Source organism: Spermophilus citellus, assembly GCF_964194105.1.
Source record: "Spermophilus citellus genome assembly, chromosome: 2".
Classification (NCBI taxonomy): Eukaryota; Metazoa; Chordata; class Mammalia; order Rodentia; family Sciuridae; genus Spermophilus; species Spermophilus citellus.
This window is the reverse complement of record NC_138183.1, coordinates 3,731,785-3,744,324: the sequence shown is the minus strand read 5'-3', so window position 1 is coordinate 3,744,324 and position 12,540 is coordinate 3,731,785. Positions and strand designations below refer to the sequence as shown.

Here is a 12,540-nt window from a genome sequence, read left to right as displayed (position 1 = left end):
GGTCCTGCCCTAGCGGGGTCCAGGGAGTCCTGAAGGATGAGTGGCGTCGGTGAAAAGATGAGACAGGAGTCGTTCCGTTGGAGCAATCTCCAGAGAGAGAGCTAATGCAGCTTTCTCTGGGCCATCTTTTATTACAATTTTTCTCATCATTATAGATTCAGAATACGTCGTTGATTATATAATTTAAAACTTTGCCAAGACAAGACATTCCTTAACCATGACTGGGGGTACAAAAAATGTAACATTAATTTACATTTTTCCAGGATACGTCCTTCAGTTATATAATTATTAAAAGTACAGAGTCATTAATAAAATACGTCACTAATTTACATTTTTCAGATTTTCCCAAGATTTACCATTTTTCCCAAGATATGCTATTTTCTTATTAACTAATGCCAAACTACGTAACCAGACTCTGAGTTTCCTAACCAATCATTAACCTTTAAAGTACACTTGTACTTCATTTCTAATCTAAAATTCCCATTTAAAAAGTCCCTTTAAATCTTATATTTAAAATATCCTAGGGCTGGGGATGTGGCTCAAGCGGTAGCGCGTTCGTCTGGCATGCGTGCAGCCCGGGTTCGATCCTCAGCACCTCATACCAACAAAGATGTTGTGTCCGCCGAGAACTAAAAAATAAATATTAAAAAATTCTCTCTTTAAAAAAAATAAAATAAAATAAAATATCCTAAAGTTTATGAATCATTCTTAAAACATATCAGAAACCTATACAACTAAAAACTTAAGAATTTCTAAACTTAAGAATCTAAATAATATTTCTAACATTATTCTAAAACTGTGTCTTATAAAGCTATTTTAGTTAATTCCTAAATTTATTCTCATAAAACTGGTTGAGCTGCTTTCTCAAAGAGTTTCTTTGTTTCTCAGTCAAGGTGCACTAGTTCTCATGTCTTTATAATCTTTCTCAATAGAAAGTAAGTTCTGAACATCAATCCACTTTCCACCAATATTAACTATGCTCATCATATATCCCTATGTAAAGTAAGAAAGGGTTTATAAAAAGAGAGGAATATATCTTTATATGTTTTAACTTTCCTAAATGTAAAAATGAGACTGCATGTGGTGAACTTTGTAAAATAGGCATAACGATCAGGTTTTCTAAGAGGCTGGAAATATGGGCTTGGGTTCTAGTTGATATAGTCGATGTGGGGCCTAAAATTCTCATGACCTTTCAAAGGGTGATTGTTGTCCGTTATCAGGTTTGTCCACAATGTACTGAGATAGAAGAAGAGCCTTCTACTTTGTCCTTGATATGCTGAGGGGTAGTAGAACAGCCTCCAAGGCATGAACTACCTGTTATATTCTAGCCATCTGAAATTTATTTGTTTGGCATTTAGCATACTCATGCCTCCTGTCAGAAACATCAGCATGAAAATGCAAAGTCCCAATTACATAAAAAGGGTCTCATGGTTTTGGTTTCCCACCAACCAGCGTGGCTTGGCCAGCATATTCATCCTCAGGGTGACCCTGACAAGACAGTGAGTGGGGGATCACCTTCACCTGGGTGGGACTGGGAACCAAGTGCTGATGGGCCCGAGGGCCCTGGGGGTAGTGTTCTGAAGCTGGACTGTGCGGATGGTGCACAGCCCTGCAAAGGGACTGGGCCCACAGACGGATCCGCTGGAGGTGGACGGGCGTAACGGGAGCCATCGTATGGGAGCAGACCTGCTCAGAGGAGGTGACCAGAAGGCCCCAGGAGTGAGTCTGCTTCTGAGAGAGGCAGAGGAAGAAGAGAGAACTTAAAATAGCCCAGAACAAAGGCAGCCTGGTCTGAAGAATGGCGGCTGCTGGGCTGAGCCGAGTTCAAGCTCAAGTGCTGCACTGGGGTCACAGCTGAGCTTCTGGTTCTGGGACCCTTTCTCCTCAGGGTGTCGTCCGCCCTTCCCCAGACAAAACACAAGGAGAGCAAGGAGCCGGTCCTGGGGCCTGCGGGAGGGAGGGTGGTGGCCTTGAGCTGCCCCCGGAAGTCCCTGGGTTGCCTGGTCCCCTGTCTGGCAGCCAGTGCTGGGGGCTCTGAGCCAGCAGCTGCTCACTTCCCCACAGAGGGCCCAGGCAGCGGACGCCAGCGGGACAGACAGGCACGTGGCCTGCAGGGGACAGAGAGCCGGGAGCTGCCTGAGCCCCACTTCCCTGAGCAGGGCCCAGCTGGCCAGAGCCAGCGTGACGCAGATCCCGAGGCCGGGCCTTCACGGGTCCAGAGCGCCACACAATTGTTTGGGGGCGAGGACTCACGCGGGCGAGATAAGCGTGCTCTGTCCGTGGTGTTTGAAAGGTCAGTTGCTACAGTTTTCAGGACACATCCTGTTGCCCTTCCAGGTCCCTGTTCCTCGTGGCTGCAAATCAGCAGTGGCGCTGCCTCTGAGGCTCCGAGCCCCACATCTCCCCTAGCTTCTCCCTGCCCAGAGACACCCGGATCCCTCCGTCCCTGGCCCACAGCACAGCGCCCCAGCACACACGGGCTCTGTGCTCTCCCCACGCTGGGAGTCAAGCTGGCCGTGCAGCGGTCCAGGCTGGGGTGCAGGGTCGGGCAGGCTGTGAGGTCACGCAGGACCTGGGCGCTTCCTGTCTCTGCCCGGGGTCCTCCGAGGGCTCTTCCCCAGAGAGCTGCTGCTGTGGCTCTCAGAGGTGCTGTGCCTGGCTCTTCTCTCTGCCTGCCCACTCTGAGCCACCAGACGCCGACCCAATCCCTCTGGGGACCAGCCTCTGGACGGGGGTGTGGGGGAGCCCAGAGGATGCCTCGTGGCCTGGGGTGAGGCTGGCAAAGCTCCCCAGTGGCCACTTCCACATGCAGCAACTTGGCAGCCAGCTCGGGAGGACACTGGTCCAGGAGCCTGCAGGCACGTTCCTGCCTGTGTGACGGTCACACAAGTCAGCTCTCACTCAAAGCATCCCGTGTTCAGATAGGCCAGGGCCTTGGAGGAAATGGAGAGGAGAGAGCTCGAGTGCAAACACAGCCGTGCCCTGGACGCAGCCTCTGCACACAAGGGCGTCCGGCCTCCCAGGGGCACCCGGGCTCTCGTGGCCAAGGCAGATCCACTCCCCTCAGCCTCCTGTGACTCACTGGGTACATCTGTCCAGCCAGCTTTGCCAGCCCAGGCCTGGGTGGACGAGGAGCCCAGTGGTGGGGACGCCAGACCTGAGCTGTCCACATGGCTGTCACTCCACAGGGGAGGCACCAGGACCAGTGATAGGGACATGCCAGACACATGTGACAGGCCACGACCCAAGAGGCCCCTCTAGGCTGGATGGTGACACCCATATCACTCCGTCCCTTGTCCACAGCACAGCTGCCCCCAGCACCACGTGGGGCTCTGTGTGCTCCCCATGCTGTGAGTCAAGCTGGCTCCCCCCTTCCTGGCCCTGGGAGGCGACTGTTCTGGGCTCTGGAGGGCCACAGAGGGGGGGAGCATAATGGAGAGACCTGCTGGGCCCGGCAGGCCTAACTGTGCCAACCCAGGCAGCTCCTGGAGCCCTCTGCGGTCACTCAGGAAACAGGACGCTCGGTGGGGACAGGACACCGACTGGATGGTGAAGCTGGAACCTCGAGGGACCTTGGAAAACGAGCCCCGGGTTGGCAGAGGGCTGTGCTCACGCCAGCTCCACTTGGCCCCTTGCTGGCTCCCCTGGGAGGTGGCAGGAGGAAATGGGCAAGATCCCTGGATGTCCACCCCAGGGTCCTTCTTGGCCTCACATGGAGAAGGGACGTCTAGTGTCACTGCACCTGGACAAGGCCCTGCTAGAGCGAGGGAAGGAAACCGTGCAGACTTGTGGAGAGATTCCGTGGGGGTTTGGACTCCGTGATGGAGTCCTGCTGCAGCGTCTGAACTGCTCGGTGCCTGCACGGCCTTTAAACTCCACGCCAAGCAGCCACTGGACTAGGACTTTGTGTCTGAGCTGGACACAGTCATCAATTCCAATTTGATCTGAAAATAAATATGTATTTGGACTGAGAAAATAATAGCATACCAGTCACAAGCTTAAAAAGCTGATTGCTGTGCCCCTTCCTTCCTCTTCCTGTGAAGCTGACCACACCGTTTCCTGAGGCAGAATAGAAAGAGGGTTCTGACTGTCTCCCACCTGCAGATCAGAACTCATCTCTCACCACGGACCTCAGACCTCGGAGCACTGGTGTTGGACATAGGCCCTGGCTTGGATCCTGCGGGGTTTTCCCCGTAGGTAAGAACTGTGGTCACCTCTGCTCTGCGTGGTCACCATCTAGCATAGCATTGTGCTCAGATGTGGTGCAAGATCATGTGCAGGACTTCCCCTTTGACCGACGAGCGTGAGGCCTGCATTTCGCTCACAGCCTTCCATCAGACTTGTAGAGCCACCCCACACTTGCCTCCAGCCTCATGCAGAACTTATAGCACTTGCTGTCTAATGGGGGAGGATTGGAACCTCCCATGTGGAGTGTGGGTCTGCCAAGACCCCTCCATTCCCCTCTGTTCTGGCTCTCGTGCTCCCTGCGGCCTGCCTTCAAGTTCGTGGCACTGACCTCCTTGGAGGATGGCCCCTTAGCTGGGTCTGAGCCGGCTCCATTTCACTGCATCGGTGTTTTATCTTGAACAAGGTTCAACCTAACGGGCTTCTGTATTTAATTTAAAAATTATGCATTGTGTCCACCTGCATTTCCATTTCCCCACAGATCACTCTTCTTCTGCACTCAAAGCACATTTTAAAAATTTGTATGAACTCTTGCAAACGAAGGTGTTTGTTTTTGGGGTGTGTGTGTGTGCACGCACACAGTAGCACTCTTAAATATCAGTGCAATGGACCTCCCCTCCATCCAGGTTTCCAAGCATGCGCCATTTGTGATTTTTATGGTCAAGAGTTAGTGGACCTGGCTGACTGGCTTCCTGAAGCCTGTCCCCGTCACTGCGGCTGCACCTGTGCTTCCTGTGATGCCCGCAGCAGGCGTCCTGAAATCCATCCCTGATGAAGGCCAGGGAGGGTGGCTCTCAGCTCTCCCGCAGTCGGAGATGGCTTTGTGTTTTGATATGTGTACGTTTTCAATGTAGGTCCTACCTTTTGTAAATGAAAGATAGAACACAGCTAGAGAGAGTCTAGGGCCGCAAACGACATGAGAAAAACCCGGAAGCCAGGAGCACTGTGCAGCCAACAGGCAGGGACACCCTCTGGTGTGCAGAGTGACAGGTCTGAAATTCTGACTCAAAGTGACTTTCATCACACTCAAAGGGGGTGGCCTACTATTTAATAATTTGATGGTAGAAGTTATAAATTCAGGAAATAATAAAGAAGTAATATATACAGAGAGAAGAGTTTAAATAAAAGTCTGAATGTTCAGTTAATAAAGGAAGATTCCTAACTCCTTGAATCCGTCTACCCTTCATGAATCTATCACTTTTTTAAGGAAGACCGCATGATCTCTCCAAATACACTGTTTAAAAAAGAGAACCATTTTTGATATTCTGTTTAACTTTTTCTGATGTTTTCTTATTTGTGTTTTTATTTGGGTGTCATGGTCAGACATGAGTGGGTTTCATCTTCACGTGTAAAGGTGATGTTAATTCGTTTCCTCTTGTTCTGCAGAACTTCTCTTCTCCTTCCCTCTGCTCTCCCCTGACCTCTTCCTTTATTGTTCTTCTTTCTATTTATTTGTTATTTGGTGCATTGTAATCATACATAGAATCGGGGTTCACTGTGATGTACTTACACAGCAAGGCCCACGGTCAGTTGGTCTCCTCCCTTTTCTCACCCCGCTCTCTCCCCTTCCCCTTCCTCTCCTTTCTATTTTTATGAGATTCCCCTTTCTTATTCCTTAATTCTTTCCTGCTTCCACATATGAGAGAAAATTTTTGACCCTTGACTTTCTGCATCAACACATGCACAGATAAACTCAACCCAACTTTTCTCAAAAGAAGAAATACAAATGGTCAACAAATATGTGAAAATATGCTCAATGTCCTTAGCAATCAGGGAAACGCAAGTCAAAACTACCCTGAGATCTCATCTCACCCAGGCTAGAATGGCAAGCACCAAGAATACAAATAGTAATAAATGCTGGCAAAGATGTGGGGAGAAAAGAACACGTGTACATTGTTGGTAGGATTTAAAAAATGCTTTTCTTTGAAACTCGTCAGCATACTGGAATCTCTTGATCTATTCTGCATGTATGTCAGTTTTTCGAGGCTAGGGGTGGATTTCTTTTGGCTCCTGAGAGCCGCTGTACTCAGGAGCATCTTTTTGGTAGCATTTAATTACTAGATGGAGACTGCAGACTGACTTGATTCTGGTGTATTTTTGTTTTTATTGATTTCTGTGTCCTGTCTTCCAATATATGTCATTTCCTTTCTACTGTCAAGCATAGACTTTATCCCCTTTATTGGGTTTTTATTTGTTACACATGCACCTTTAAGATTTTAAATGATCTCTATTTCCTTGCATTTTAAAAGTACCCGGACCTGTTCTCATTTTATAGTTTCCTGTTCTTTTTGATCTTCAGTATTAATGTGTTGGCATCACCAGGAGTAAATCCCGACACCGGCTGTTCATTTTCCATCTGCACCTCTTTGCGAGCCCTTTCTTGCTCTGAGGGGCGTGGGCTGCTCTGAGGGTGCTGCTGCTGCTTCTGCGCTTCTCCACCTTTCACCATCACTTTGCTGTGCCCCTCTGTCTAGCAGTTTTTCACCCTCCCTGCCTCTCATCCCAAGTCCCAGGTCTCGGTTCTGCTATGACACTTTTAATGTAGGATCTTTTTTTTTTTTTTTTTAAAGAGAGAGTAAGAGGGGAGGGAGGGAGAGAGAGAGAGAGAGAGAGAGAGAGAGAGAGAGAGAGAGATAGAGAGGGAGAGAATTTTTAATATTTATTTTTTAGTTCTCGGCGGACACAACATCTTTGTTGGTATGTGGTGCTGAGGATCGAACCCGGGCCGCACGCATGCCAGGCGAGCGCGCTACCGCTTGAGCCACATCCCCAGCCCAATGTAGGATCTTTAAGCTATAGACGGCCCATTCAATGATCAGGAGAGACAGGGAAATGAAGGTTTTGTTACTTCCAAATCCTGAGGATCACACGCATCCCGAGGCCACATGCGTAGTTACACACAAACACACAGGACAGGGAGCACATCTGGATAGGGAGAGGGCCTGGGCTTTCCCATTTTCAGGGAAGGGGGTGGGGAACGTAAGCAACGGGGCAGGTAGTGACAGCTTTAAGGGTACAGGTGTGACATTAGAAACAGTCCCACCTGACCCGCCCCCAAGGAGGAGGTTCATCTTGGAAACTGGAAATAAAACAGAACTTAACGTCTAAGCCAGACGGTCCAGCGCTGTGTGGACCCTGGGCAGCATGGACTCCAGCATGGGCACAGAGGACATCGCAGGTGTGGCCAGCCATCAGGGTGCCCTTCCAGCTCCTGCTCTGGTGGCTCCCCTGCATCCTCCTACCTGCTGAGGCCAGGGCGTTAGGTAATCAAGGTTGGAACCCTGGGATGTGGTGGGAAGGGCTTCTTGGCCTCCTTGCTGGGGTGAGGACCCACTCTGGCTACGGTGACCTCAGGGCCTAGAGTCAGTGGACCATGACCTCAGCCCCTTCCCCAGCCATTGCTCGCTGTCTGAGTGTGTGTGTGTGTGTGTGTGTGTGTGTGTGTGTGCTCGTGCACACGCATACCCCTGTCTGGGTGTCTGTCTGACCCACGGCTGTTCGGACGTGGAGCGGGTCCTGGTGCACACAGTGCTCAGGGAGCTCTCTTCTGTGAACACACTGACTTCCTGTCCACACTGCAGGTCCCTCTTGGTTTGCTCCTCTTCAGGGGTGAGGGCTGAACCTAGGGGCTCTACCACTGGGCTACATCACCAGCCCTTCTCCTTTCTTTCTTTGGAGACAGGGTCTGGCTAAGTTGCCTCTGCTGGTCTTGAAGGTGAGAGCCTCCTGCCTCAGCCTCCCCAGGATCTGGGATTACAGGGGTGGCCACTGTGCCTGGCCAGGGGCCCTCCTTTTGCAAGATGAATCTGAGGTGAAGTGACCTGTCGTGGATGCGGGAAGGTCACCAAGACCAGAGCCCAGGGCTCGCTGGGTCCCCCCTGTGTCAGCCAGGGAATGCCATGAGGGGAGGGCCCCAGGGTTCTGCTGCCACCGCACACACCCTGGGGCTCTGCACACGGGGGCTGCACCCTCCAGCCGGCTCATTTCCTGCCAGGTGAAATGTGGGAGTGGCTCCCCTGGACAGCGGCCCTGTCCTGATGATGCCCTGGGGAACGGACACACTGTTACTCAGCACCTTCCAACAATAGTGACGTTTCATCTGCTCCACTGCAGAGCAGCCACGCTCAGTGGCCAGGAAAGGACTGGTGGGCGCTCTGTGCCAAGTTCCCCGGGGCCTGCCCCGAGCAGTATAAAGGGCGGGGCGTGAGGAAGCAGCACAGCCACTCCAGCCCAGGGAGCCCGCGCCCAGCAGCCGCGAGCACAGACCCGGCATGAAGACCCTGCTCCTGACCCTGGGCCTCAGCCTCCTCGCTGCCCTGCGGGCCCAGACGCTCCCAGTCGGGGATGAGGAGAACCAGGATGTGAGGAGGCTCAGATGGGTGGGGGGCTGCGGGGGCAGGGAGGGCCAAGACGGCTGGGTGCAGACCCCATCCCTCCCCCATGAAGGAGACCCTCGTTTTGACACCAGGCCTGGGACCCCTGCCCCAAGGAGACATCACACGGCGCAGGGGGGTCTGGGCCAGATGGGGCTGCAGAGGGCTGGTGGAAGCAGGGGACACATCTGCCCTGGGAGCCAGCGCCTGGGTCCTGGCCGAGCTGCGGGAGCTGGGATCTGGCTCTCGGGGGCCTGGTGGAAGTGGGGGTGACCTCGGGTGGGGTAGGGGCGGAGGATGCTCCAGGTCCCCGGTCCTTGGAGCATAGAGTCCAGGGTAGCTGAGGAGGGGAGGCTCTGGAGGTGGGCCTGAGCCCTGATGGTCAGGTGCCTTCTGCAGGCGTCAGGCACGTGGTACCTGAAGGCCACGGCAGCAGACAGGGAGATTCCCTGGACGAAGCTGGAGTCTGTGTCTGTGACCCCCATGACCATCAAGACCCTGGCAGGGGGCCACCTGGAAGTCACCTTCACTGTCCTGTGAGTGTCTGCTGGCCTCATGATCCTCCCTTTCCATGGAGGACAGCAGGGCTGGGTGGGGTGCAGACCATGCCGGGGGCCTACTCGGCCCTCAGCACCCAGCACCTGGAGCCTATGGCGACTCTGCCAGGGGGGTTCCTCCCAGGCAGCCTGATATCCCCTGGCAGCCAGTGAGGGGGGTCGGAGGACACAGAGTTCTGGCCCCTGGGGGCCCAAAGGCTCTCCGTGGGACTCAGAGGGCCCACTGGTGCCTGGACCAGTTCAGGGTGCTCAGCGTCTGTGAACACACACGACTTCCTGTGTGGGGAGGCCTGCTGCTCCTGGGCCTGTCTGGGGCCCTCCTGCCAGGCCAGGCCCCGTGGCTGCCCTGAGCAGGGCGGCGTTGCCCACGGAGCTTCTGTCCTCCAGGATCGGAGGCCAGTGTCGCGAGATCAGCACTGTGCTAGAGAAGACCGCCGAGCCGGGCAGATACACAGCCCGTGAGTGCTGGGGCCCGTTCAGGACAGCTCCGGCCACCCATGGGCACATGGGGCCAGCCAGAAGCTTCTCAGGGTGGCCTTTGGCCTGAGGCTCTCGTTTCTGGCCCTACTACATACCCAGCCTCCACCCCCACCAGACCATTTGTCCACAGAGTCAAACTCCCGACCCCAGTGCTGCTGAGGCTGGTGGATGAGGCCTGGGGGTCTCTGCCCAGGGCTCCCTCTTTGGCCACAGCTGACCCCTGGCATTGGTCAGGGCCAGGGGTGTACTCGGCTGGGGTTGAGGGTGGATTGTGCTGCCCCAGCTCCACCCTCTGCCAGTCTCATGCCCCAGACCTCCCTGTGACTCAGCAGCTCGACATGTGCCATCTCTTGGGTGCGTTTGGTCCCTGGGAAGTGGTCCCAAGGCCTGGGGCCAGGCCAGGTGGGGACCCAGGTCAGGGAGCCTGGGAGGGGAGAGGGGGAGTTACTGAGGGGTGTTCTGGGCTGGAGTCAGCCATTCTGGGTCTTCAGTGGAGGATCAGGGCCACTCCCAACTCGTCCACTGTCCCTCTGCAGATGGGGGCAAGCATGAGGTGCAGGTCCTTAAGTCCCAGGACGAGGACCACTACATCCTCTACTGTGAGGGGGACATGCACGGGCAGCACATCCGAATGGCAAAGCTTGTGGGTGAGTCACAGTGTCTGGTGGCTCCAGCCTTGGTCCCTCTCCTTTCTCCCTGAGCCCCCTGCCCCTCCCCTAGGAGGTGCCACCAGGATCCAAGGACCTGGCTACCTTGTCCAGATGATGGGTTTTCCTAGAGGAAGCCCGAGTCCCACCTCAGAGCTCAGGACTGGGGATGGTCCGTCCCTGCATGGGAACGCAGGAAGGAGGAGGTGCTGTGGGCACAGGGCCACCAATGTCATGAATGTCACAGGATGAGTCGAGGACTCGTTGGGGAAACCTGGCAGGGCCATCCGTGGGTACCTGTGGGGAGTCCAGCAGGGGTCAGGGAAGGACGTGGATGGGGAGCCTGCGTGGGAAGTCCAACTCGGAGCAGACACTGGGTGTCAGTCCAATCTGACTTGAAGACAAGGCCTGGTGTCCCCCAGCTCCCCCACAGCCAGGTGCATGGGAACACAGAGCAGTGGACAGCAGGGCTGTGCCTGAGCCTAGGGGCGCTCCTGCAGGGCAGAGTTGGTCCTGCCACTCCCTGTCCTGTCCAGGGAGAGGCTGGGTGGCTTTAAGGAGAGCGGCTCTGGGCCTTCTGGGTCGGCTGCCCTGGGCGCCCTGTGGATGCTCACGCCCCCTGGTCCTCCTCTCCTAGCTGGGCTCTGCCCCAGCCCCAGGCCTCTGGGTCCAGCTCCACGTTGAGGTCTCCCTGCCCAGCACTGCTGGGAAGGAGATGCAGCAGCTCCCAGCTCTGCCCCCACAGTCCTGTCTCCCGTGGCCTCTCCTACAGGCAGGTACCCTGAAGTCAACGTAGACGCCCTGCAGGAGTTTGAGCAGGTCGCAGCAGCCAGAGGCCTCAACGCAGACAGCATCTTCATCCCCAAGCAAAGGGGTAGGGAGAGGGCTCTGCAGGGCTCTCCCCCCCCCCGCCAGGAGCTCAGCCAAGGACGGTCACAAGAGCGAGCTGCATGGACCCTGGCTTTGTCCTTTGAGGGGTGGTGGGAAGTGCTGGCCGAGGGCGGGGCCCTGGGTCCCGTGGAACCCCAGGCTCTCCTGAATCGTGTTTTTCCTTCTTCCACAGAAGCCTGCTCTCCAGGGAGCGATTAGGGTAAGAGACCAGTTTCAGGGGACATGAGGACCTCCCAGTCCTGGGGGTGGAGTGATGGGACTTCTGGGGACACGTCCCCTGCTTCTAGGTGGACAGGAGAGCCACCACCTGGCCGGGCAGGTGTGCTGTCCCCAGGCGTGGCCAGTCCTCGGTGTCGTCCTCAGGTTTCTCTAGGATGTCATCTGGGCAGTGAGGGAACCCCCATGGTGACCGCTCCCGGGTGGGGCCACTGGTGGAGACCCTGGCCCTCTCCCCCAACCCCCCAGAGTGCTTGCCAGAAGGCGGGAAGTCCCTCAGCACCTCTCTGGCCCTCAGTGGTGACACCATGTGCCCCATGAGTTGCTTGGAAGGTGTGGCTGCCATGCCTGGGGACTTCAGAATCCCTGGTCCCTAGCTGTGTGATTTGGGAGCTCCCCTGCCCAGGTGTGGGCGGAGCCAGAGTCCACACAGCATCCTGTCCTTCCCTGCCCTCCACTGGCCTGAAGTCACCGTCCCTCCTCCCACACAGAAGAGGAGCTCTGGGCAACCTGCTCTGACCTCGCGGATGGAGCCCAGAGGTCCCAGCATGCCCCACTACTGCAGTCCTCCCTTGGCCCACCCCCTGGGCTCACTGACCTCCTCTTGTTCCCAGGGCAGGGACACCACGCTCCACGGCAGCCCCAGGTGGCACCAGCAGAACCTCTGGCCTGGGGGACATGGAGGGTGGCCCACCTGGGCCCAGCTGGCTCCCCCCACTGCCCTTCCCCTCCCCCCCACCTTCCTGATTCTCCATAAAGAGCTTCAGCAGTCCCTGGTGACTCTGTCTGTCTGTGGGGCACTTGGGAGGGCCCCCTGCTGGGAAGGAAATGGGTAGGGACTTGGATGGGAAGGACAAGGTGCCCAGCACGTCCTGGCTCTCATGGATGGTGCTGCTACAAAGGGCCTGAGTGGCCGGCTGAGGAGGTGGGAGCTGGCTCTGCCCAGGGTTCCCCTGGGTGCTTTCCACATTGGCCACCATGAAGCCCAGTCTGGGGGTGACAGGGAGAGGGTTGTGAGCGTGACAGAGTAGAGCTCCTCACCCAGGGGAGAGACCCAGCACAACCTGAGTGCAGAAGGGACCACCTGGGCTCCAGGGCTGCCAACTACCTGTCACAACAGTGACAGCAGGACACTGGGACCCCTCACCCACAGTGAGAGGGACCACATCCCCCCCCCCCCTGCAGCACTGG

At 55.5% G+C, this 12,540-nt stretch overlaps 1 protein-coding gene across 2 annotated transcripts; it reads left to right on the top strand.

The window, feature by feature from the left end:
* The first annotated feature begins 2,065 nt into the window (after window positions 1-2,065).
* On the top strand, window positions 2,066-12,121 carry LOC308641947 (von Ebner gland protein 1-like). Of its 2 annotated transcripts, none has more exons than XM_081280530.1 (9): window positions 2,066-2,293; window positions 4,105-4,197; window positions 8,299-8,546; window positions 8,958-9,094; window positions 9,503-9,573; window positions 10,132-10,242; window positions 11,015-11,116; window positions 11,306-11,332; window positions 11,841-12,121. In XM_081280530.1, the coding sequence occupies exons 3-8, from the start codon at window positions 8,457-8,459 to the stop codon at window positions 11,329-11,331; spliced, it is 537 nt and encodes a 178-aa protein (XP_081136656.1). In that variant the 5' UTR covers window positions 2,066-2,293; window positions 4,105-4,197; window positions 8,299-8,456; the 3' UTR covers window position 11,332; window positions 11,841-12,121. The 2 variants fall into 2 exon arrangements, with proteins under 2 accessions (XP_081136656.1, XP_081136655.1); XM_081280529.1 differs by having other exon boundaries at window positions 2,068-2,293; window positions 11,964-12,121.
* The last annotated feature ends 419 nt before the right edge of the window (window positions 12,122-12,540 follow it).

Excerpts from the sequence above, each read along its gene's own strand:
- LOC308641947 (XM_081280530.1), top strand. The coding sequence starts at position 8,457 with ATGAAGACCCTGCTCCTGACCCTGGGCCTCAGCCTCCTCGCTGCCCTG. Across the intron at positions 10,243-11,014 it reads CCGAATGGCAAAGCTTGTGG|GCAGGTACCCTGAAGTCAAC; the intron begins GTGAGTCACAGT and ends CCTCTCCTACAG. Across the intron at positions 11,117-11,305 it reads CTTCATCCCCAAGCAAAGGG|AAGCCTGCTCTCCAGGGAGC; the intron begins GTAGGGAGAGGG and ends CTTCTTCCACAG.